Consider the following 23,378-nt stretch of genomic DNA (forward strand, 5'->3'; position numbering starts at 1 on the left):
GTTTGAGGGCCAGAGAAAAGCCACCTGTGTAATTTTCCTGTCAAGTCACTCCGGGGACTTGAGTTTTCTGGTTTGCAGTGATTTGAGCCGGACAGGCTGCTGAACATAAGAGTGGCACCATGAGGAAGTGGACGTGGGTGGCACTGATACTGTGCACCCTCTTTGCTCTGGCCCTGGCACAAGGTACGTACACAGTGAAGCTTTAATTTGAGTAAATGAAAGTCCTTAAGCGATGTCTGTCTGTAAGACTGGATTGATTGACTGATTGATCATATATTATCCTCTGGTGTTTAAGGTGCATTTACGGGTGATTTTTAAAACATTTTGCAAGGTGAGTGCTTTCAGTGTTGACGCTAAAGCTGGATGTGAATTTTAAGTCTGAGTCTCACACCTGAGAATATTACAAGCATTAAAATAATCTAATTGGACACTATATGCTTAATTGACACACAAATTTATTTTTCTCAAATTTATTCATAAAAAGTTTTTTTTTTTAATGTATGTATGTGTACATTGACATTGTTAGAAAGATTAATAATAATAATAATAATAATAATAATAATAATATAAACGTTGTCCCCACATAACCTCTTACTTTGTTTTAAGAAATAAAATAAAAACATGACATTTTGGAAAATCTGTGAGCACCCCAACTTCTCCAACTTTCCTTTTGCCTGTCTGCTGTCACTCCTTTTGGTCTCTGCTACACCTCAGTCTCACCAAATTTATTACCTGCTTCCTAAAGCGAGCAGACAGCTGCTCTCAGTCTTGCTCCATTAGTAGAATGGAAAATGGTGGACGACATTGGCACATGGCTTAATCAGCTCAGTTTTAAATAACCATATGTCAATCAGTTTTTCATTAACGAGCTGTTAGCTGCTGTACCTGTGCCAAGCTTGTCCATGCTGAGAAGAGGCCATTTTGTGCACTCCAAAGTAAATATTACCACTCGATCATCTGCCTCATTTAAATGATTAATTCTCCAGATGCTCGCCTCGCACTTCAGTTTAGCCATCCAGATTCCCCTGAGGAAGACATATGTCTTAGGCACTTTGATGTGGGAGAAGAAGCAAAGGGAAGGGGGAAGAAGTGAAATCATTGTACGGTTATGACAGGTTAAGTGTTGCGATTTAATCTCAGATACAGAGCCAGTGCCATCTGAGTGAACATCTGAAATGTTCTTCAGCAGTAAATCAAGATGCATGTATCCCACTGATGGATGAGAAAACCAGAAGGAGCTGCTGTAACCACTTTAAAAATTGAAGTAGCATTGTGTCTGGATTACTGTCATTATTCAGTACTGCAAGACACTTTAATTTGAAATATTGTTTCATAGATGCAAGAAAGAAAAAAAACCTCAGGAGACCATGGTACATTTTACCAGTGGCTTCTAATCTGATCCTGAATCTAATCCGACAGATCGGACAGACCTCAAAGTCTGAGACCTCAGCCAAGTCACATGCACAAAAGGCAAAACTACTTCCACATGTGTATGGACTGAGTAAACACATGCATACACACACATTGTTTGTTTTTGGCCAGCTTTTGCATTCAAACCAGTCTGGAGTCCAGTAGCTGGTCATGCTTCCTGTCTTAAAGGGAAATGCTTCTGATTTTCAACAAATAGGTGCTTGTTACTAGGCTCTCATTATATGACAGACAAGTGTAAAATAAATTTCCAGTGCCTTTGCACCACTGTTTTTACATTGAAATGAAATGCCATGGCATAGCTGCATTATCACACCAGTCCAAAAGCCTTGGTTTATCCAGGTGCTTACGTAACACGCTGGCTGAAATGGTTTTAACCTTTCCTTCTTGTAAACGTCTGGAATATTTTAACAACTTCCAGACCTGTACAAAAGGACTGCCAGGTTAATTTTTGGCACAGGTATTTGTCTAATCTTCAGAGCAAAAGAATGCAGTATTTTTATTAGTGCCTGGCTAATAAAATGCTCCAAAGCGCTTTTAAAGTAGTGTGAATAATATTCATGAATAGACTATTTTTAATTATGCGCAACTGGGTGTACTGTAGACTTTTGCGGTGACATGAGAAATCTGGAAGGACATTGTATTATTAACTTGGTGGGATAAAACTTGGAAAATGCTACAGTGTGACAAGGATCAGAGGAATATTTAACTGAACTCAAACTAACTCTCTTAAGAGATCACTGCTTCCTGGAATATATGTAACTTCTCTGTTATAAAGGATCAGTATGCAGAAATATGTTAGGAGGACACAGATGTGCCATTCAAAGATATTCACATATTTTTGGCTGTAACTAACCTATTGTTTCCACTGCAACATAAAGTTTGGCACAGTAAATCCCTCAAAACACACTCACACTGAAAGAGCAGTGTGCTATTACATGGTCAGTAAGTTGGAATGGTGGATCTTGAGCGAATTATTAAATGTTGTTTCTGGCTCTTCTTTTACAATGAATGTGTTGACAGATTACAGGTTGTCAGGTTCTATTAATGCAATTAACAGGAAGAACAATGCTAAAAAAAAGACTTAAATTATACAATAACTAATTTTTTAAAAAACCAAAAAGGCTAAATAACTGCAAAGTATTTTGAAGAATAGCCCAGTAGTCTCACTGTCGCTCCTTTGAAGCGATAACTTCTCTAAGACTTGTGTTTACATAAAAGATTTTGTAAGACTCTAAAGAAGTGTCTGCTTACTGATAACCTGTGAAGAACATACTTATTCTGAAAGGAGTGTAATCACAGAAAATGACTTCAGGGCGTACATCACTCCAGCAGCGCGTACACAGAGCTTGACACGTCTGCTATAGATAAGCACTTCAGCGTATGTGCTGAGACTAGAGCCAATAATGATGAGCTGTCACGGCATCACTCTATTTCAAGTGGGGGGGAAGTACAGCTTGACTAGACAGGTTGCTGCTGAAAGAATGGCCTGTCTGCACAGATTGTCTCATTACATCTCACCATAAACTCATCAGCTTATGTGGTTTATGTTCATATAAATGCATTTGGCCTTTATGATGGATAATGCCAGTCTACTGTCTACAGACAACTCATTTAGGGACCTGATTTGACCTGTTCCTCACCTATTCCATCTATATTCCAGGGGGAAAAAAAGAATGCTTTTTAAGTTTCTCCAACTCCGTTACAGAGTTCATTTTCCAGACTTTGCCGAGTAACTCTGCAGCTGTAGGAACAGCTTTTCTCTGACCAAATTCATTTGGATGTGTAAGGAAAACACCAGTTCTGTTTCAACACATTAACCTGATAAATCTCATTACATCTGCATTGCTTTTGGGAATGGAAGCCATGAAGTATGGAGCATGTTTCAGATACAATTAAGATCCAGCGCTTTTCCATATGTCTGCATGAGGTCCTGGGCCATTTTTAAGTTTTAGTAGAGAGCCTGCAGTTTAGAGAGTTGAACATTTCCTTTCTGTTGACCATCATGAAATCTGGTATCTGGAGCTCATACCGTATATTGTATCTATCTGGCTGGAGATCATCCAGATGGACAAGTCTGGATCTCAAGGTAGTAGAAATATGGCAGGACTCTGATGGTTCCAAGACAAAGAGCACTATAAATCCAGACACCCCAGAGAAAGAGTTTGAAGATCAGGTATCTTCTATGGATTTCCCTTTGACACTGAACCTTCCTTTTGCATTCACAGACACTAATGCAATCATAGGAATGTGCTGTTAAGAGATGGTTTTAGTACAGAACTGCAAGCAGCAATGTGTCCTAGAGAATGAACGTACATGATATGGCTGGACTGGTAATATAATTTTCTCTCCTGTTGCCTGCAGGTTCTAGCCATAACAGCTCACAACTACGAAAGGTGAGCCATAGGACCAGGAACAAAAAGCTAACCTACAACAGCATCCTCGAACCTCAGACCACAGGTATTTATTACTAAAATAATATGTTTGTTTTGTGGTTAGTTCCTCTTTGTTGCAAAAACACTGCCATGATGATGAAATAGAGTTAATAAGTGGGCACCAGTGGATTTGGTGGCCAGCGCATAAAAATATATTAAAGCATGAGACTTGATTTCCTGAAACACCAGTGCTCCTTGAATGTGAGCTCATATAACACAAGCACAGGGCAATGACACACAGGCTGTTAACATGAGCTTTAATTTAAAAAAACAGAAGCAAGTGGTCTGACCAAAAACATATTAGAGTCCTTGACAGTTTTCTGTGGTGAAATAAAAATCCTGATGAAAATAAGAAATATATTAAGCAAGACAGACACTCAAAACTATTTTTTTTCTTTTTGAAAAAAAAGCTCATGTTTTAAGTTGTTCAAATTCTGTAAAGCTGTTTTGCGACAATGTTTATTGTTAAAAGCGCTATACAAATAAACTTGACTTGACTTCTTTTTTTAAAGAAATATAGGCATGGATACACCAGCATGTTTGTAGTTTGATTTTTTTTTTCACTTCACATTAAAATATAGGAGTGACAGAGTGGACATCCTGGTTCAACATTGACCATCCTGGTGGTAATGGAGACTATGAGAGGTTAGAGGCTATTCGATTTTACTACCGAGAGAGAGTTTGTGCACGGCCTGTTGCCATGGAGGTCCGTACCACTGAGTGGGTACCTGCTTCAGACACTGGGGAGGTGGTACATTCCAGTCTGGAGAAAGGCTTCTGGTGCATTAATAAGGAACAGCCATATGGTCGCATCTGCTCGAACTACCATGTGCGATTTCAGTGTCCACCAGGTACCATTAGTCAAGCAACAACTCAGTCATGGTAGATTACCCCATGCTATGAACTACACAGTGAAAAAAGAAATGGATCAGTGCATGCGTTTCGAAAATGATGTAGGCTACCGTATTGAACTGTCTGCTATTCTTTCACTTCTTCAGTTCAAACATATTGGACAAACTGGAGTGAGTGGGGTCCTTGTTCAACCACTGCCTGTGATGATGCGGGCATCCAAGTGCGCAGACGGAAATGCATGAGCACACAGCCTCTGTCCAAGCTGGTCACACCAGCCTGCCCAGGCCCTCATGCTGAGCGGAGGGAGTGCTCTACTCCACCATGCCAAGGTAACTGTTTGGTGAATATAAATGTGAATGTGGTGATGCATTGTTGCCTCACAGCTCCAGGGTTCCAGGTTCAAACATTAGCTTGGGGTTACTGTCTATGTGGAGTTTTGCATGTTCACATGGATTTTTGGTTTTTCTGGTTTCTTCCCACCTCCCAAAGCATGCCAGTAGATTGACTGGGTACCCTTAATTGCCCCAAGGTGTGAACAAGCTTGTGAATGTGCATAGTGTCCTTTGATTGAATAATGGCCCAGGGTGTGTCCCCACCTTACACCCAGTGTTCCAAGAGAGCAAAATCCTGTCCATCAGTGTCTCAAACTACTCATGGGGATCTGTGTATGCAAAAGAGGGCAGTTAGCACTTTCTTCTGTGTGTCTTCAGCTGCTTTGTGATGAGTAACATGTTAACTGGCTTCACATGTCTCTGAGGAAGCTTGTGCTTTCTTCTGCCTCCCTGGTCGGTAGTGATCATGTGTGTTAGCCTGAGTGCACTGGTGGGTGGGAATTAGCCCATGTTTACATTAGACCGTATCAGCGGATCATCAGATTAACGTTTTTAAAACGATTAGTGTGCACACAGCAACACCAATACACGATTTGCGTGCACACAGCAATACCAATACACGGATACGCTCGGCTCCGCAGGCATCCTGCGTTCCAAATCACTCCGCCCTGAACAGCGAGTGCCCTCTGGAGGGTGCGCACTCCGGCCTTGCGCAGCTCACAGAGCGCGCGAGTGAAGTGCACAAGCCACGATTCGGGACTGAGCCGCTGTGTGTGATCCCAGTGCATATCACTTACTACTTGCAAGTGGAAGGATGGCAAGCCTAAAGACAATCATAACTACACAATGGGCAGTATTTGCATCAGTATTTGCAGTATTTTCATACTTTTATACTCTTTAATGAAAGGTGATACAAGGCGGAAGTCCGCGCCGTTTTTCAGCAGTCGCGTCACATGACCAACGCCAGCGAATCAGGAAGGTGGATGTCACAGTGACGTTGTCCAATGAGACGCCAGCTAGAGCTCAGCACAGCGTATCCGCGTATTCTGAATGTTTACACAGCACCGGAGCTGACACGATCTGGATTGAATACGTGGACGCTGGCGGATTCCCGTTTCCCGGCGTTTCCAGGCGGTTTAATGTAAACGGACAGTGCATCCATGAAGAAAACGAGACAGATACGGTCTAATGTAAACGTAGCCTTAGTAAATGACCAATTGGGGAACATTCATCCAACCATCCGTCCATCTATCCATCCATTATCTTTCATGCTTATCCTTCAGGGTCATGGAGGAAGCTGGAGCCAATCCCAGCTGATGGCAGGCGAGAGGTGTGGTACACCCTCTGGAGGTTGCCAATCTATTGCAAAAATTAACACAAAAATGAACAACCTTTCACACTCACCTTCACACCTTTGGGCAATTCAGAGTACTCACTTGACCTAATCCACATGTCTTTGGACTATGGGAGGAAACCAGAGCATTCAGAAGAAATCCATGCAGACAAGGGAAGAACATGCAAACTCCATACAAAAAGGCTCCAGTTGGCCAGAGTTTCAAACCCCGAACCTGCTTGCTGTGAGGCAACACTTCACCACTGTGCTGCCCTGGGGAAAATCCATAAAAGAAAAGAAAAAAAAAACTTATATCATAACATCTGGGGCGGCACGGTGGTGTAGTGGTTAGCGCTGTCGCCTCACAGCAGGAAGGTCCGGGTTCAAGCCCCATGGCCGGCGAGGGCCTTTCTGTGCAGAGTTTGCATGTTCTCCCCATGTCCACGTGGGTTTCCTCCGGGTGCTCCAGTTTCCCCCATAGTCCAAAGACATGCAGGTTAGGTTAACTGGTGACTCTAAATTGACCGTAGGTGTGAATGTGAGTGTGAATGGTTGTCTGTGTCTATGTGTCAGCCCTGTGATGACCTGGCGACTTGTCCAGGGTGTATCCCGCCTTTCGCCCGTAGTCAGCTGGGATAGGCTCCAGCTTGCCTGCGACCCTGTAGAACAGGATAAAGCAGCTAGAGATAATGAGATGAGATGATGAGATCATAACATCTCATCTCATTATCTCTAGCCGCTTTATCCTGTTCTACAGGGTCACAGGCAAGCTGGAGTCTATCCCAGCTGACTACGGGCGAAAGGCGGGATACACCCTGGACAAGTCGCCAGGTCATCACAGGGCTGACACATAGACACAGACAACCATTCACACTCACATTCACACCTACGGTCAATTTAGAATCACCAGTTAACCTAACCTGCATGTCTTTGGACTGTGAGGGAAACCAGAACACCCGGAGGAAACCCACGCGGACACGGGGAGAATGTGCAAACTCCACACAGAAAGGCCCTAGCCAGCCACGGGGCTCGAACCCGGACCTTCTTGCTGTGAGGCGACAGCGCTAACCACTACACCACCGTGCCGCCTATATCTTAACCTTTTAGCATTCATTTAATTTGTTTTAATTGTAACATGCTTCTGAGTACAAAGACCTTTAGATGGTTTGATTTATAAGTCAACATACCAAGCCTTCAAAGAGACTTTCTGCATGGAGATTATCCGGTTTGGCTGATTTTATCCCAAAAATTCAGACTTATAATTTCAGTGCAACATGTCATCTATTCACTGTGCTTGAGTGTACATGTGACAAGAATTAAAAAAGCCTTCTTCTAAAAAGGCTTCTCTTCTCCAACCAGCAAAGTGGAATCAGTGGGGGACATGGAGCACTTGCTCAGTAACCTGTGGGAAGGGTCGGAGAACTAGACGGAGAACTTGTAGCAGCAGATCATCTGACACAATCCACTGCAGAGGACGGCCAGTGGAAGCCCAGAAGTGTGGAAATATCCCATGTCCAGGTCCGATATAGCCTTAAGCCTCTCTTACTCTTCATAGTCCTAAAAAAAAAGTGCAATGTTAAAAAAAGAAGTGCAATGAACTATGTTTTATATGTGTGCAAATTGCAGCGGTGTGTCAACTTGTGTGTCCTGAGGGACGCCCAAATGAGGATTGCAGCCACTGCATTTGTGAGGGACAGACACTTCAAGGGGAAGTCTTGAGTGTGACTGGAGTCCCAGTATCTGGAGCCAATGTTGCTGTGGCAGACCAGCCAAAGGTTATTCGTGCCCAGACAGATGATAAAGGTTTACTCAAGATCCATGGCATGTGCTCAGGCCCTGAGACTCAGCTACTCATCAGCAAGGAAAAATTTGCTCCAGCCACTGTCCCTGTTTTCAGAAATAACAGTGAAAACCTCTGGGTTCGAGCTTTCCTCAGGTCCTCAGGTAAGCCCTATACAGCAATGGCTTGGCTTTGATGGGGCAGGATGACATCTATAACACACATCCTCAAACTAAATTAAGGGCTTAAGAGCAACCCTGTAATAGGCAGTTGAGAGACAACAGCATACAGTCTAACCACTTGCTTTGAATGTTTTTAGACATTACCTTTGTGACTGGCAGGTGTGTTTGCTGAAGAGCTAATATTAACCAGGGTTGAAATTGGGCATTTGAAAATGGAAACATACGAGTCTTCTTTTCCCCCAGTCTTTGCATGGGAAACAAGGTCACCTCGATGCACACATTTTTCTGATGTACAAACATCTACTTCATAATTATCATTCCCCTTTTGTTCTCCTGAACTTTGCAAGATATGCACTTACATTTTGCTTTGGAAGTGCTGTTTGTGGAAATGTATTAAATTTAATTCAGATTATTTGCTATAAAACAAGATCTTGGCAGCTGCAGAGTATTTTTCAACTAGCCCAATTTGGCAATTCTGTCAGTAATTGTCCTGTCTGCCTCTCCTCCCCTGAGCAAGGGGCAACATGATTCTTGCCCCAGTGGTCCCACTTGTTGCAGCTCCACTTTTTGACTATTGGGCTCAGTACTAACTCTGTGAAGTTAAATTGGTCAGTGAGAACTCCATGATCATGCAACATCTTGAAAGGCAATCATATCAATGGCATTTCAGTTTATATCTTTTAAACTGCAACAATTTTTAAATCATTTGTCACTGAAAAGGGGTAATTAGTATTTCAAAAGTTTTGGAGTTGTGAATGAACATTAATATTTGTTGAATAGCTGATACTACCATCCTGTGGGACTATTCCGAATTAACCTGGACAGAGGAGCCATGCTTACTTCGATGCTTGGAGAAACCCAGTGATACAAACAAACAAACAAACAAACAAACAAACAAACAAACAAAAAAGAATGTATATGCCAATAAATTCATTTATGTTGGGATTCCCAAGATTTAATTTGTGCTTCGCAGCTGCACTCATTTTATGTTTATATTTTATTTTGTTGAAGAGACATCCTGTTAAAAATATCATTCAAAAAATTATGTTCTATAGAATTTGGAAGTTTATTTTCCTAAAGTTTTTGCCCTAAATTTCCTTATAGAGAAGCCATACATTCTCAAACATCCTGAAGACAAAGTACGATATGAAGGACAACGTGTGACTTTTTGCTGCAAAGCGACAGGAACCCCTGCACCTGATAAATATTACTGGTAAGAATATGGGAATTGTTATCTATAATCTTAATATGAATTCTTGCATATGGCTTATTTAATGGTGTTTTTAATCAATTTGTTTGCGCACCAGGTATCATAATGGAACTTTGCTGGACCAGAAACTATACAAGTACGATGGAGACTTGGTATTGCGTGATCTGAAACCAAAACAAACTGGGATGTATTATTGCAAAGCCAATAGTCTAACAGGAACCATTAAGTCCAATCCTGCATTACTGACTGTTTTTGGTAAGCGCATAATGGATTCATCTGCCAGAATTAATTTTTCACGGAGTAGTATATGAAGATATTTACAATATTAGTGCACAATGTCAGTTACTGTTAAAAAAAAGAAAAGAAAAAAACAACAACAGAAGAATATACCATGAATAGTAATGTCCCCAAAGACTAGCAGATGTTTGTGTTGGCGCTGATCAGTCCTCTCTATGCACATAATTAATGGTAAAGGAATGATCATGTCTAAACCTGAAGCTCTGATCATTTAAATGAAATACAAAATGTCTCATCAGATTATTATACATTTCCACCTACATGGACATAACTACACATTGAACAAATTTCCTTGATGCTTGTTAGCCAAAGTATAGATTTACTGAAAGCCCAGCTGCATAGTTGGTTAAAATGATCAGACACCAGTTTTTTCCACTTCTTTCACTCTGTCTTTGACTGATTGCACCACTGTAAAACACAGCAGGGGGAGGTCTTATACACTGTAACACTAACACTGTCTTGCAGCACACCAGGAATCTGAAAGCATGATGAAAACACTTAAAAATTTATCCATCCATCCATCCATCCATCCATCCATCCATCCATCCATCCATCCATCCATCTTCTACCACTTATCCGGGTCCCAGGGGTAGCAGCCTAAGCAGAGCAGCCCAGACTTCCCTCTCCCCAGCCACCTCCACCAGCTCTTCCAGGGGAATACCGAGGCATTCCCAGGCCAGCCAAGAGATGTAATCTCTCCAGCGTGTCCTTGGTCTGCCCCGGGGTCTCCTCCCAGTGGGGCTTGCCCAGAAAACCTCCCTTGGGAGGCGTCCAGGGGGCATCCTAAGAAGGCGCCCGAACCACCTTAATTGACTCCTTTTGATGTGGAGGAACAGTGGTTCTACTCTGAGTCTCTCCTGAATGACCAAGCTTCTCACCCTGTCTCTAAGGGAGACCCCAGCCACCCTGCGGAGAAAACTCATTTCTACTAATTGTATCCGTGATCTCATTCTTTTGGTCACTACCCATAGCTTGTGACCATAGGTGAGAATGGGAATGTAGATGGACCAGTAAATTGAGAGCTTTGCCTTTTGGCTCAGCTCTCTCTTTACCACAACAGACCTATTTAGTATCCACATCACTGCTGACGCTGCCCCGCTCTGTCTGTCCAACTCCCGCTCCCCCTTACCTTCACTTGTGAACAAAACCCTGAGATATTTAAGTTCCTCCACTTCAGGTAGCAACTCTCCCCTGACCCAAAGTAGGCAGTCCACCCATTTCCGGCTGAGCGCCATGGCCATAGACTTGGAGGTGCTGATCCTCATCCCAGCCGCTTCGCACTTGGCTGCAAACCGTCCCAGCGCATGCTGTAAGTCACAGATTGATGAAACCAACAGGACCACATCATCCGCAAAAAGCAGAGACGTGATCCTGCTGCCACCAAACCGGACACCCTCTGCCCCTTGGCTGTGCCTAGAAATTCTGCCTATAGAAGTTATGAACAGAACCGGTGACAAAGGGTGGCCCTGGCAGAGTCCCACATGCACTGGGAACGAGTCCGACTTACTGCCGGCAATACGAACAAAACTTCTGCTCCTGTCATACAAGGTCCGAATGGCCCGCAGTAGTGGGCCCTGAACCCCATACTCCTGAAGCACCCCCCACAGGGCACCATGAGGGACACGGTCGTAAGCCTTCTCCAGGTCCACAAAACACATGTAGACCGGTTGGGCAAACTCCCATGCACCCTCCAGTACCCTTGCAAGGGTAAAGAGCTGGTCCATTGTTCCACGACCAGGACAAAAACCGCATTGTTCCTCCTGAATCCGAGGTTCAACTATCGACCGGACTCTCCTCTCCAGCACCCAGGGTTTCCCAGGGTGGCTGAGAAGTGTGATCCCCCTATAGTTGGAACACACTCTCCGGTCCCCCTTTTTAAAAAAGGGGACCACCACCCCAGTCTGCCAATCCAGAGGCACTGTCCCCAACCTCCACGCAATGTTGAAGAGGCATGTCAGCCAAGACAGCCCAACAACATCTAGTGCCTTCAGGAACTCAGGACGAATCTCATTCACCCCTGGAGCCTGGCCTCCGAGGAGCTTTTTAACCACCTCGGCAACCTCAGCCCGTGTGACAAGTCCTCCCAAGCACCCTCAGACTCTGCGTCCTCCTCAAACAACATGAAGGTGGGATTGAGGAGCTCCTCAAAGTATTCCTTCCACCGTCGGACAATGTCCCCAGTTGAGGTCAACAGCACTTCATCCTCACTGTAAACAGTAGGGACAGAGCACTGCTTCCCCTTCCTGAGCCGCTGGATGATTTGCCAGAATCTTTTCGAGGCTGACTGAAAGTCACACTATGGCCTCACTGAACTCCTCCCACACCTGAGTTTTTGCTTCAGTGACCGCCAGAGCCACATTCCACTTGGCCTGTCGGTATCTGTCAGCTGCCTCTGGAGACCCACAGGCTAACCAAGCCCGATAGGACTCCTTTTTCAGCTTGACGGCTCCACTCACCACAGGTGTCCACCATCGAGTTCGGGGATTACTGCCACGACAGGCACCAACAACCTTGCAGCCGCAGCTCTGCACAGCCACCTCAGCAATGGAGGCGCAGAACATGGTCCACTCGGACTCAATGTCCCCATCCTCCCCCAGTATGCAGTTGAAGCTCTACCAGATGTGACAGTTGAAGATCCAATGGACGGGAGCCTCTGCCAGACGTTCCCAGCATACCCTCATTACACATTTGGGCCTACCAGGTCTGTCCGGCCTCCTCCCCCACCATCTAATCTAGCTCACCACCAGGTAGTGATCAGTTGACAGGTCTGCTCCTCTCACCCATGTGTCCAAGACATACGGTTGTAGATCAGATGAAACGACTACAAAGTCTATCATCAATATATGGCCTAGGGTGTCCTTCGTGCCACGTGCACTTATGGACACCCTTATGCTCGAACATGGTGTTCGTTATGGCCAAACCATGCATGGCACAGAAGTCCAACAACTGAACACCATTCGGGTTCAGATCAGGCAGGCCATTCCTCCCAATCACACCCCTCCAGGTCTCACCATCATTGCCCACATGAGTGTTGAAGTCCCCCAGTAAAACAATGGAGTCCCCTTGTGGTGCACTGTCTAGCACCCCACTCAAGGACTCCAAGAAGGCCGGGTACTCTGAACTACCATTTGGTGCATAAGCGCAAATGACAGTCAGAGACCGTTCCCCAACCTGAAGGCGCAGGGGAACGACCCTCTCATTCACTGGGAAGAACTCCGATGTCAGGGTGCCAAACTGGGGGGGCTACCAATAGCCCCACCCCTGCCCGGCACCACTCACCCTTGGTAACTCCAGCATAGAAGAGAGTCCAACCCCTCTCCAGGAAATTGGTTCCAGAGCCCAAGCTATACGTTGAGGTGAGCCCAACTATATCTAGTTGATACCGCTCAACCTCACGCTCAAGCTCAGGCTCCTTTCCCACCAGAGAGGTGACATTCCATGTCCCAAAAGCCAGTTTTGTCAGCCAGGGATCAGTACACCAGGGCCTCCGCCTTTGGCTGCCACCCGATCCACAACGCACTGGACCCTTACGGCACCTCCTGCGGATGGTAGGTCCACAAGAGAGTGGTTCTGTGTTGCTCATTTGGGCTGGGTCTGGCCAGGCCACCAGGCATTCACTGATGAGCCCCTCTCACAGGCCTGGCTCCAGGGTGGGGCCCCGGTATCCCTGGTCCAGGCAAGGGTAATCGGATACCTGTTTTTCCTTTCATAAGGGTCATTCTGAACCACTCTTTGTCTGACCTCTCATCTAGGACCTGTTTGCCTTGGGAGACCCTACCAGGGGCAAATGCCCCAACAACATAGCTCCTAGAGTCCCTGAGGCACTCAAACCCCTCCACCACGTTAAGGTGGCAATTCAAGTCGGGGACTTAAAAATTTAAATTGTTTTAATTGATTGGAGCACAAGAATGCATTTTTCAATCAAGTTCATTTCCACAAAACTTCCATAAATGGGTAGTTGATTACAGTAACGCTATAAGCACATTTCCCTATATTAATGCAGTCATTTATCTGGAGACACTAAACTATTAAATCTGCCATGAGATCATATTTGTGAATTTTGAGGCAAATAATTTTGTTGTTGTTGTTTTCCCCCAAACATCTAGACATTTCCTGAACTGATTTTTAAGCTCTTAATTTAATCAAGTGTCATAATTTAAGAGTGCCATAATTACTGCAATTATGTAAATTAAACATTTGTGGTCATATAAATTATTTTCCAATTGCACACTTTATTGTAAAACTATAAAATAGCAAATTGCTTGTATTTCTTGCTCAGTCCCTTTTTATATACTCAGGAAAAGGCGCTTGGAAATTCATTAGCTGAATTCGAAGGCTCTTCTTTTAAATAAAAACAAATAACTTGATATGTGATTAAACATACATCAAAATCAAATTGAAATGAATGATTATATATAAAAATACAGTAACTCATCATTTCATATATCTAGCAATTGTAGAAATAAATGAAAGGGGGAAAAACAAGACACATCATTTATTAGAACTGATTTGTCATCCTGCTTTGATGAATAAGCAACTACACAGGCAGTTCAGTGGTCTTTAACATTGGCAACTAATATCCACTGCATAGCTATTTTGGAAAATGGTGGCTATGTTAAGTAAAAACAGAGGTGTTGCTAAAAAAAAATCTAACCAATCACTAACATCTGTTACCTCATGTATATGAAAGATGTCAGTTAGTACTTTCCTCTGAGTTCAGCTTTCTTGTAATATAGTATGAATGGCATGGATGTCTCAGAGATAACACATGCCATAAAGCCCTCAACCTCTCTGATTGGTGAGAGGAGAACTAGCTAAAATGCATTAGCTAGTTTAGCTAGTTTATTAAGCTATTGGTACTGTCCATATTACTGCTGTATAGTTACATTTGTTTTTGTGTAGCTCTTAGTAATTAACATTATGGCACCCTTTGCTAATTTATCATTTTGTTGCATTTGGTTTTTTTGCATCACCACTTGCAATGGGTATTCAGGGATATAATGGAGGCTACCTACTGCTACTTAACACATATTCATAGTTTCACATTGGCACTTTATAAAACATTTTTATGGTCTAATGAAAAATTCATAAATAATTATACATAAAAGTCAGTTTTGCTTGCTTGCTTATTTATTTTAACATTGTGAAAAAATGTGCTTTGTCCCCCCCTCATATTCTTGGAATGCTGTGCCTGTCTGATGTAATACAGTGCATATGTTTTGCTAAATAAGTTAATTTTATGTACTTTCATAATTTACAGCCAAAGGAACTCCAGCATGTAATGCTACACCAGAAAACCACCTGATTAAACTGCCTTTAGACTGCAAACAGCCAGGCACAAAATCCAAGTGGTATAATGCTGGTCGCTGTATTAACAACAAATGTCCTGGGTCACTGGACTTTGATCTACGATGCAAAGATTCATCTAGTTTCTGCTGTGGGGTGAAGCAAATGGAAACAAAGGAGATCAACTGTGGTAGCTACATTCTTCCAATAAAGGTTGTGACTGAATGCAGTTGTCAAAAATGTGTACAGCCCAAAATTCTGGTACGAGGTAGAGTGGTTGCTGCAGACAATAATGAGCCCTTACGATTTGGACACATTTTCATAGGAAAGGAACGAATAGGAATCACAGGTTATCAGGGTGGGTTCACAGTTCAGGTGCCCTCTGACACCCAGCGTCTGGTAGTGAACTTTGTGGACCCATCTCAAAAGTTCTTAGACACTCTCAAAGTGTTTGTTTTTGATAAGAAGGGTGGTTCAGTTTACCATGATGTAAAAGTAATGCGAAAGCAGGAACCAATTGACATCAACGCTGCAGACAGCAATACAATTTACCTAGGTGAAATAAAAGGGGAGGAGCCCATTGGTCAACTGGTCATACCTCCCAACTCTTTCCACAAAGACAATGGGGAAATGTATGAAGGCATGGTTAAAGCAAGTGTCACTTTCTTTGATCCACGCAACATCACAACAGCTGCGGCTATTCCAGGAGACTTGAACTTTGTGGGTGATGAAGGTGATATGCTTCCTTTGAGGACATATGGGATGTTTTCTCTTGATTTCAGAGATGAGGAAAATCGGGAGATCCTTGGGGCCGGTGAAGTCCAGGTGCTCCTTGACACAGAACATGTCACAATGCCAGAACATATACCTACTATGAAATTGTGGTCTCTCAATCCAGTCACAGGTATTTGGGAGGAAGAGAGTAATTTTCAGCCTACTCAGGTTGCCACTGGTGGAAATGGGAGGAAAAAAAGAGAAGAGCGCACTTTCCTGATAGGAAACATGGAAATCAGAGAGCGTAGACTGTTCAACTTGGATGTACCTGAAAATCGCCGCTGCTACGTTAAGGTTCGGGCATACATGAGTGACAAATTCTTGCCTACTGAGCAACTTGAAGGTGTAGTGATCAATCTTATAAACCTGGAGCCGAGACCTGGATACTCATCAAATCCTAGAGCTTGGGGACGTTTTGACAGTGTGATAACAGGACCAAATGGAGCTTGTCTTCCAGCCTTCTGTGATGCTCAGAGACCTGATGCATACACAGCCTATGTCACAGCCACAATGGGAGGTGAAGAACTTGAAGCAGCCCCATCTACACCAAAAATGAATCCTAACATCATTGGTGTATTACAACCATACTTAGACAAATTAGATTATCAGCGATCAGACCATGATGATCCCGCACTCAAAAAAACTGCCTTCAGAATAAATTTAGCCAAGCCAAATCCAAATAATCTGGATGAAACCAATGGACCAATATATCCTTATCAAAGCCTAATCTCATGTGAAAATGCACCCATTGATGCAAATCATTTCCGTTTCTTCCGTGTGGAGAAGGACAAATATGAGTACAATGTGGTACCTTTTCAGGAAAATGATCTCACAACTTGGACTGGGGACTACCTTTCATGGTGGCCAAACCCACAGGAGTTCAGGGCTTGCTATATCAAAGTTAAGGTCCATGGGGAGCTAGAAGTTATGGTCAGGTCAAAGAACTTTGGTGGTACCCATTCTCAGACTAGGGGTCAGTTGTATGGAATTAGGGACATACGCAGCACTCGTGATTTGAAACATCCGAACACCTCTGCTGCTTGCTTGGAGTTCAAATGTAGTGGAATGCTTTTTGACCAAGGTGCTGTTGACCGGTCTCTAATTAATGTTCTTCCACAAGGAAACTGTCGGCGAATAGGCATCAACAGTCTTCTGCAAGAATACCTTATAAAGCACCCACCTCTTCTACAGAACAATGAGTCTCATGCATTTACCATGTTATCACCTGTAGACCCACTGGGCCATAACTATGGAATATACACTGTCACAGACCAGAACCCACGCGTTGCCAAAGAGATTGCCATAGGACGCTGTTTTGATGGTACCTCAGATGGTTTCTCAAGGGAGATGAAATCAGATTCTGGAGTGGCTCTAACTTTCAGCTGTCCAAAAAGAACTGTAAACCGTGAGAGCCTGTTCCAGCGCTTGCAAACAAATCCTGGCCAAACCTTGGCACAAATGGCTCGGGACATGAGGCAATCACAAGGAACACAGGTCCAAAGAGGGTCAGCCCAGGTGGTGGCATATCCTTCTGACCAACAGGGCAGGATCCAGACCCGCAGAGTTAGCAACAGCAGCAGGAGGAGAACACCTGCTACACGGACCCAACAGGGGCAGTAGAGCTGCCTAAATGTGAGTATACTGCATTATTTATTTATTTATTTAATTTTTTTAAATGAAAATTTAATTGTGCCACTAAGTGGGACTTAACTTATTTTTCTTTTCATCTCTGTAAAGGTTGTTAGGAAGATGCTGGCTGAAGACACTCACAGAAACGATGGAAGTGACAAACTTGGTCAGTCTGGATATTAGACACTTAGTGTTTTCTGAGCCAAGTTCCATTATTTTTGTTATAAAATCACTCTGAACATGTTCTCTCCAGTTTTCTGATGGGAACCATTATTTACATGCTTCCTCATTCCCCCAAAATTACTTGATACAATAGAAATGTCTTTAATGTTCAGAATGGACACTTTTATTTATTAGTTATCAAAAATTATCAATGCAAGTACATTGTTTCAGCCTTTTTGGATCTTACATTTATAACATTTAAATTTAAGATTAACATAATATGTTGTAACTCTGTAATGAGCTTAGATGTACATAAAGAAGGTTCTTGTTATTCTGTTATTCACTGTAGGAGTGATGCATGTGGTTTAGTGGACAAGAGCCTTAATGAAGCAGAAATGATGCTAGTCTGGCTCCCCCTTTTTCCAAATTAGCATATTAATAGCCCAAATGTAACTCAACCATACTTCAGTTTGACCAAAGTACAACTAGACTAAGCCAAAGAAAGCAAATTTCGCTGGCAGTCTAAACAGAACCTGTGTTGAAATTTTGGATAGACTAACTAAATAATACAGTAGGTTTGGAATTGTGTTGGACAGTTCCACCTTCTAAAAAACTCCAAACTACCTCCTGAATCTTAAAAAAAAAAAAAAAAAAGTAGTAGTGTATTGTTTAAAATTCTACATCATCTCAATCACATCAGTAAAGTGTAGCATGGTAAATTCAGTGGTTTGTACATAGGTTATAGTATATTGTTCCTTATGGGTGTCTGTCTGTCTCTTGACGTGCAATAATTCTGACAATGACTTGAGAGCCCTAACCAAATAAAATCTGCTATATGCACTAGGACTGTTAATAATTGAGCTAATCTCTATGCAAGTTTTAGTTTGTTTCACAAACTATGTATTGCCAGCTTGTTATTTATTTCTAAGGAATCTCAGCATCCTACAAGACCCAAGTACATTTTTTAAAGAGTGTTCTTTTGATGGACATTTTGCATTGCTTCAGCTTAACTGAATTAGAGATTTTTCACAGTTTACAATGAAAATAAACACATTTTACCTGAAGCGATAATCTCCTTATGTGTATCTAAAGTAAATACACATTTAGTTCACCCTATGAACAATTACTGAAGAATCTGGATAATCTGGATGGTATAGAAATAGTTATTTTCATTGGAAGTAAACTAGAGTTAGTTTACTTTGACATATAGACCAGTGGACTGCATTCATTCCAGCTGCAGTTCCTCATCATTACTGGCTGATTTTCTATTATATTGAAAATAAAGAAAATAGTATGAAATATTCAAAACTATGAAGCAGGACAACAAGAAAGAAGGTCATTCATATAATGAGAGGATAATCTCTTCTGTCAGCACTAACTAACAACAACGGTACAGTTTTCTACCTATAAATAACATTTACCTGGCTATACTATACTATATGTTCAAAACATAATATGGTTTTAGGTGGGTTTTTTCCCCATTTTTTTTTCTTATGCGTGTTAGCAAGCAGGTGGGCTCGAGCTTTAAAATCTTCCCCCCATACCTGAAACCAAAGCCCTTGGTAGCACTTATTCCCCACAGACAGTTTAACAATCATAACATGCTAATTGGATATTTTACTTGTGAGTCACATATCACTTCATGAGGTAACGTTGTTTGTGTTTACACTGGGTCTGCCTGAATCCCAAGAGTCCCAAGAAACAATAATAAATCAGATTTGAAAAAGCACAGAGAAAGCATTGTTCACACTGTACATCAAATGCATTCAAGCAATACAATCTAGAATACAATCAGTATCTGGTAGTATTAAATTATTTCTATAATTAAGTATAGTAGAAACATGGATTCTGTGCCTGTTCGATTTGTTTAGCATTTTAAAGTTTGGTTACTTCCAAAATGGAGAAAATAGCTTTTAAATATTCCATTTCAACTCCACTGAAAGACTCTGTGCCTACCCCAAGTTTATAAATGGAAATAAGCTATGATTATTAATATTATCCAAGGTCTCAACATCTGAGGTAAAAGGGCAAATTTATCTTTGAATCTACATCATTAAGCGTATCTTTGCAAACCTCTTGCCCAGCTAGCTAATCCTCCTTGCTACAGTGGATATTTGAGGTACTTTAGTTCACAGTAAAATATCTAGTAATCTGGGACCTAAGGTGTCTGGTACCAAGCCTACCATAGAATTTATCGATTGTGTCAGGAAGTACTACTAAAAGAAAGGGAGAACTCTTCAATATTTTTGTTATGTACATTAAATCCTCACTTTCCATCCTGACCATGAGAGTGCAGGGGACAACTGAGCAAAACAACCAGAAAAATAATTTTACTTCATGGCTTGTGAATGGCAGAAAAGTCAGTCTGACTGTCTGCAGAGTCCAGGGTGTTGACAGGCTGAGTTGTTAATGTGTCCCACTGGCCCAAATATAATCATGGACATTGTGAATTATAGGAAAAATATTCAAGACATTTCTTAATTTGTACAGGATTTTAACAAGGATGGTCAGTGCTCATTTTTTTAAGCTTAGAATTTGCGTCATATGTTTTTCAGAGATCAGAGATCGTTTAACAGCTCGGGGATTCAGAATATTTCTTGGCTTAATTGTAATGCAAATGCGTCACCAAAAAGGAAATAGTGAGCTTTAACCAAAATCTTAAGTGATTTATACAAGCTGAACGTATAAAGAAAATAACATAAAATAGAAAAATCTGAAGGTAACAGTTGAGATTATTTTTGTCATGACCTGGCTAAGCTGCCTACTGTAGCATTCTCCACTGTATGCATTACATTTACAGCCTATTGGAATATTGAGATAATAACCAATTACACTGATACAAAACAGAAATGGTAACTTGGACTCCTCTTAGTTTTCAAAATCCCTTGAGCCATGAGTGCAAGCACATGTCCTTTCTCAATTGTCTGGCTGGTTTCAGACAGACTATAACTTATCCAAGAATATCCTTTGACCAAATGTGCTTCAGGTAATTTCACCACTGCCTAGCATATAATGTAAGTTATATGGCTGCCAGTTTAGTTTGGAAAGAAATCTCTGGTTGTAATAAAAGCATTTTATCGTTCTCTGGAATTTCCTGTAAATCTTTGTCATCTCATCTCTTTGTATAACTTATATTGCATGGCAATCCCCATCTTTTGATCAAATAATATGTGTTACGTGATTATTGCAATGTCTGTTCACATTAACTGTAAATAAAGGTTTCTTATGATCACATTTACTCGTCATACTTTGAGTTGCAATCCTGACACAGTATTAAAATTCAGTCTCAATTTAAACAATTATACAAACCAAATTAATTACACCCAACATGAGGTATTTCAAATCTCATCTCATCATCTCTAGCCGCTTTATCCTTCTACAGGGTCGCAGGCAAGCTGGAGCCTATCCCAGCTGACTACGGGCGAAAGGTGGGGTACACCCTGGACAAGTCGCCAGGTCATCACAGGGCTGACACATAGACACAGACAACCATTCACATTCACACCTACGGTCAATTTAGAATCACCAGTTAACCTAACCTGCATGTCTTTGGACTGTGGGGGAAACCGGAGCACCCAGAGGAAACCCACACGGACACGGGGAGAACATGCAAACTCCACACAGAAAGGCCCTCGCCGGCCACGGGGCTCGAACCCAGACCTTCTTGCTGTGAGGCGACAGCGCTAACCACTACACCACCGTGCCGCCCCTGGTATTTCAAATATATAGTATAAATATATAGAATGTGGCCCAACACTAAATGAGGTTACTGTTACCACCCTGCAGTTGTTAATTTTTCTGCAACAGAATATCCCAAAGTGTATTATTCCTTTAATACCACAGCAATTGAGCGATGACAATTTGTCATTTTGCTGTTTTACCTCTGACTTTTACATAGTACCAACACTGAAGATTCCTTCCAAAATGCTAAATACACATCTCACAGGAAACTTCAATTATGTGTCAGTCCTGCGCGCTTTGGCGCACACCAGAAGGTCTCTCGGGTGCGCTCCAGACTGCGCGCACGCCAAGCAGACGCTCGTATGCGCGCTGTTAATGATGCACACCTGCGCTTGATTAAGGTGCAATCAATGCACCTATATAAAGACTGTTTAAACGCACGCTCAGTGCGAAGTATTGTGTGACATTTGTACACATTACCGGACCCGGCGCCGTGGGGGGGGGGCGAAAGGGGGCGTCGCCCCCTCGTGGCTACAGCCCCGCCCCCTCAACGGAGACTCAGATCACTTAATTGTTTTCTTATGAAAATATAATGTATTATAGACGTATTAATAATTTGCATTTTCAAATACGAAATATTAAGTGGTTGCGCATTGCACAAAAATACATTTCACATAAATCACTACTAAAACTGGCACGGTAGAACAAATCTGATTGGTTGTTATGACACTTACAAGTGCACTGTCTCTGCAATATCCTGTAATATGCAGTCAAGTTTACGGGAGTAGTCTTTCCCCACCGAATTAAACGAATTCAATCACAATATTGTGAATCCATTTTCTTTCTTTAGGCTAAGTTTATCTCCGTTTATGTTGGTGTATGTGTTCATATATGGTCCGCTTTGTGCGCAAATAGCGTAAGAATATGTGTCGTTGACGTCACCCCCCATGCAGCGGGTGTGAAAATTCATCACTTCAGAGTGTTTAGTCCCCTACACGCCTAAACTGGGATCGCGGATTAAGTGGTTAGCGTTGACTCGGTGCGAGTCAGGAAGGCTATTACTGGTGCGGCCGCGGGGTCTGTTGATTTTTTTAAATTATGATTTTGGCCGCCGAGCCAAGTACCTTAGACTTGCATTGACATTTTGTTTTCATGCCGCGGAGCTATTTGTATGTATTTTAAATGTAAAGGACTTGCCTGTAGGTTTGTGTGTGTTGTTTTATGTTTGGCATCCTTCCGGTTGTACCGCGTGTCTGTGAGAAAATCGGAGGGGAGGGGTAACAGGTGGGCACGGGGGCTGATAAAGCGCAACTGCCCTGGTAATATGTCACATGATTTTCCCGGACTAAAGCAACCTTCGGGGCCGTGGTTTTGTGGTTGGCGCAGTTAATTGTTTGAAACACGTTGTCAGACCGCCATCACTACTACACACTATATGAAAAATATTTGCCCCCTTGCGATTTCTAATTGCCCCCTTAGTAAACTGTTCCTGGCGGCGGGCCTGCACATTACCGAGCCTTATTTTTCATGTAGATTTCCTGGGTTTCTGATTCCTGTGCCTATTCCTTGTTTCTGTTTTTCTCTGTGCCTGTTATAGTCTGTTTGTGCCTCGCCTGACCTTTTGCTCGTTTCCCGTTCATGAGATTGCCTGCTGATTTGGATTGTTTGCCTGTTTGTCACTTATTATTAATAAAACGATATTCAGCACTTACATCCGTCTACTACCAATCCCTGACAATACTTCGCCGAAAGATGGATGTAGCAGAGGTTACCCGGTTCGCCATTCCACGCAGCTACCGGATTCCCTTTTCTCAGCCCCTAGTCTTTTATTTCCGGCTGTGTTTTGGAATGGCCGTCCCGGCACCCTATTATGGAATATATCACCCTAGGGGATTCAGCCTGCAGTGTGACATTTTTCTATGCAGACCTCGAAGAGCTCAAGCCACCAGAACCAATCTGGGTAAGCATCATGATCACTTTGATTGCTGGACAAGCAC

At 42.5% G+C, this 23,378-nt stretch overlaps 1 protein-coding gene across 1 annotated transcript; it reads left to right on the forward strand.

Annotated features, from left to right (window-relative positions):
- cilp2 (cartilage intermediate layer protein 2) lies at positions 1-20,874 on the forward strand. The gene is made up of 10 exons (XM_060941386.1): positions 1-183; positions 3,793-3,888; positions 4,445-4,714; positions 4,862-5,044; positions 7,740-7,898; positions 8,007-8,324; positions 9,447-9,555; positions 9,650-9,807; positions 15,110-17,541; positions 17,647-20,874. Exons 1-9 carry the CDS (start codon positions 120-122, stop codon positions 17,527-17,529), a joined length of 3,777 nt encoding a protein of 1,258 aa, XP_060797369.1. The 5' UTR covers positions 1-119; the 3' UTR covers positions 17,530-17,541; positions 17,647-20,874.
- The last annotated feature ends 2,504 nt before the right edge of the window (positions 20,875-23,378 follow it).

The sequence above is a fragment of the Neoarius graeffei genome, chromosome 15 (genome assembly GCF_027579695.1).
Source record: "Neoarius graeffei isolate fNeoGra1 chromosome 15, fNeoGra1.pri, whole genome shotgun sequence".
NCBI lineage: Eukaryota > Metazoa > Chordata > Actinopteri > Siluriformes > Ariidae > Neoarius > Neoarius graeffei.

Excerpts from the sequence above, each read along its gene's own strand:
- cilp2 (XM_060941386.1), top strand. The coding sequence starts at position 120 with ATGAGGAAGTGGACGTGGGTGGCACTGATACTGTGCACCCTCTTTGCT. Across the intron at positions 184-3,792 it reads TGCTCTGGCCCTGGCACAAG|GTTCTAGCCATAACAGCTCA; the intron begins GTACGTACACAG and ends TGTTGCCTGCAG. Across the intron at positions 9,556-9,649 it reads GCACCTGATAAATATTACTG|GTATCATAATGGAACTTTGC; the intron begins GTAAGAATATGG and ends TTTGCGCACCAG.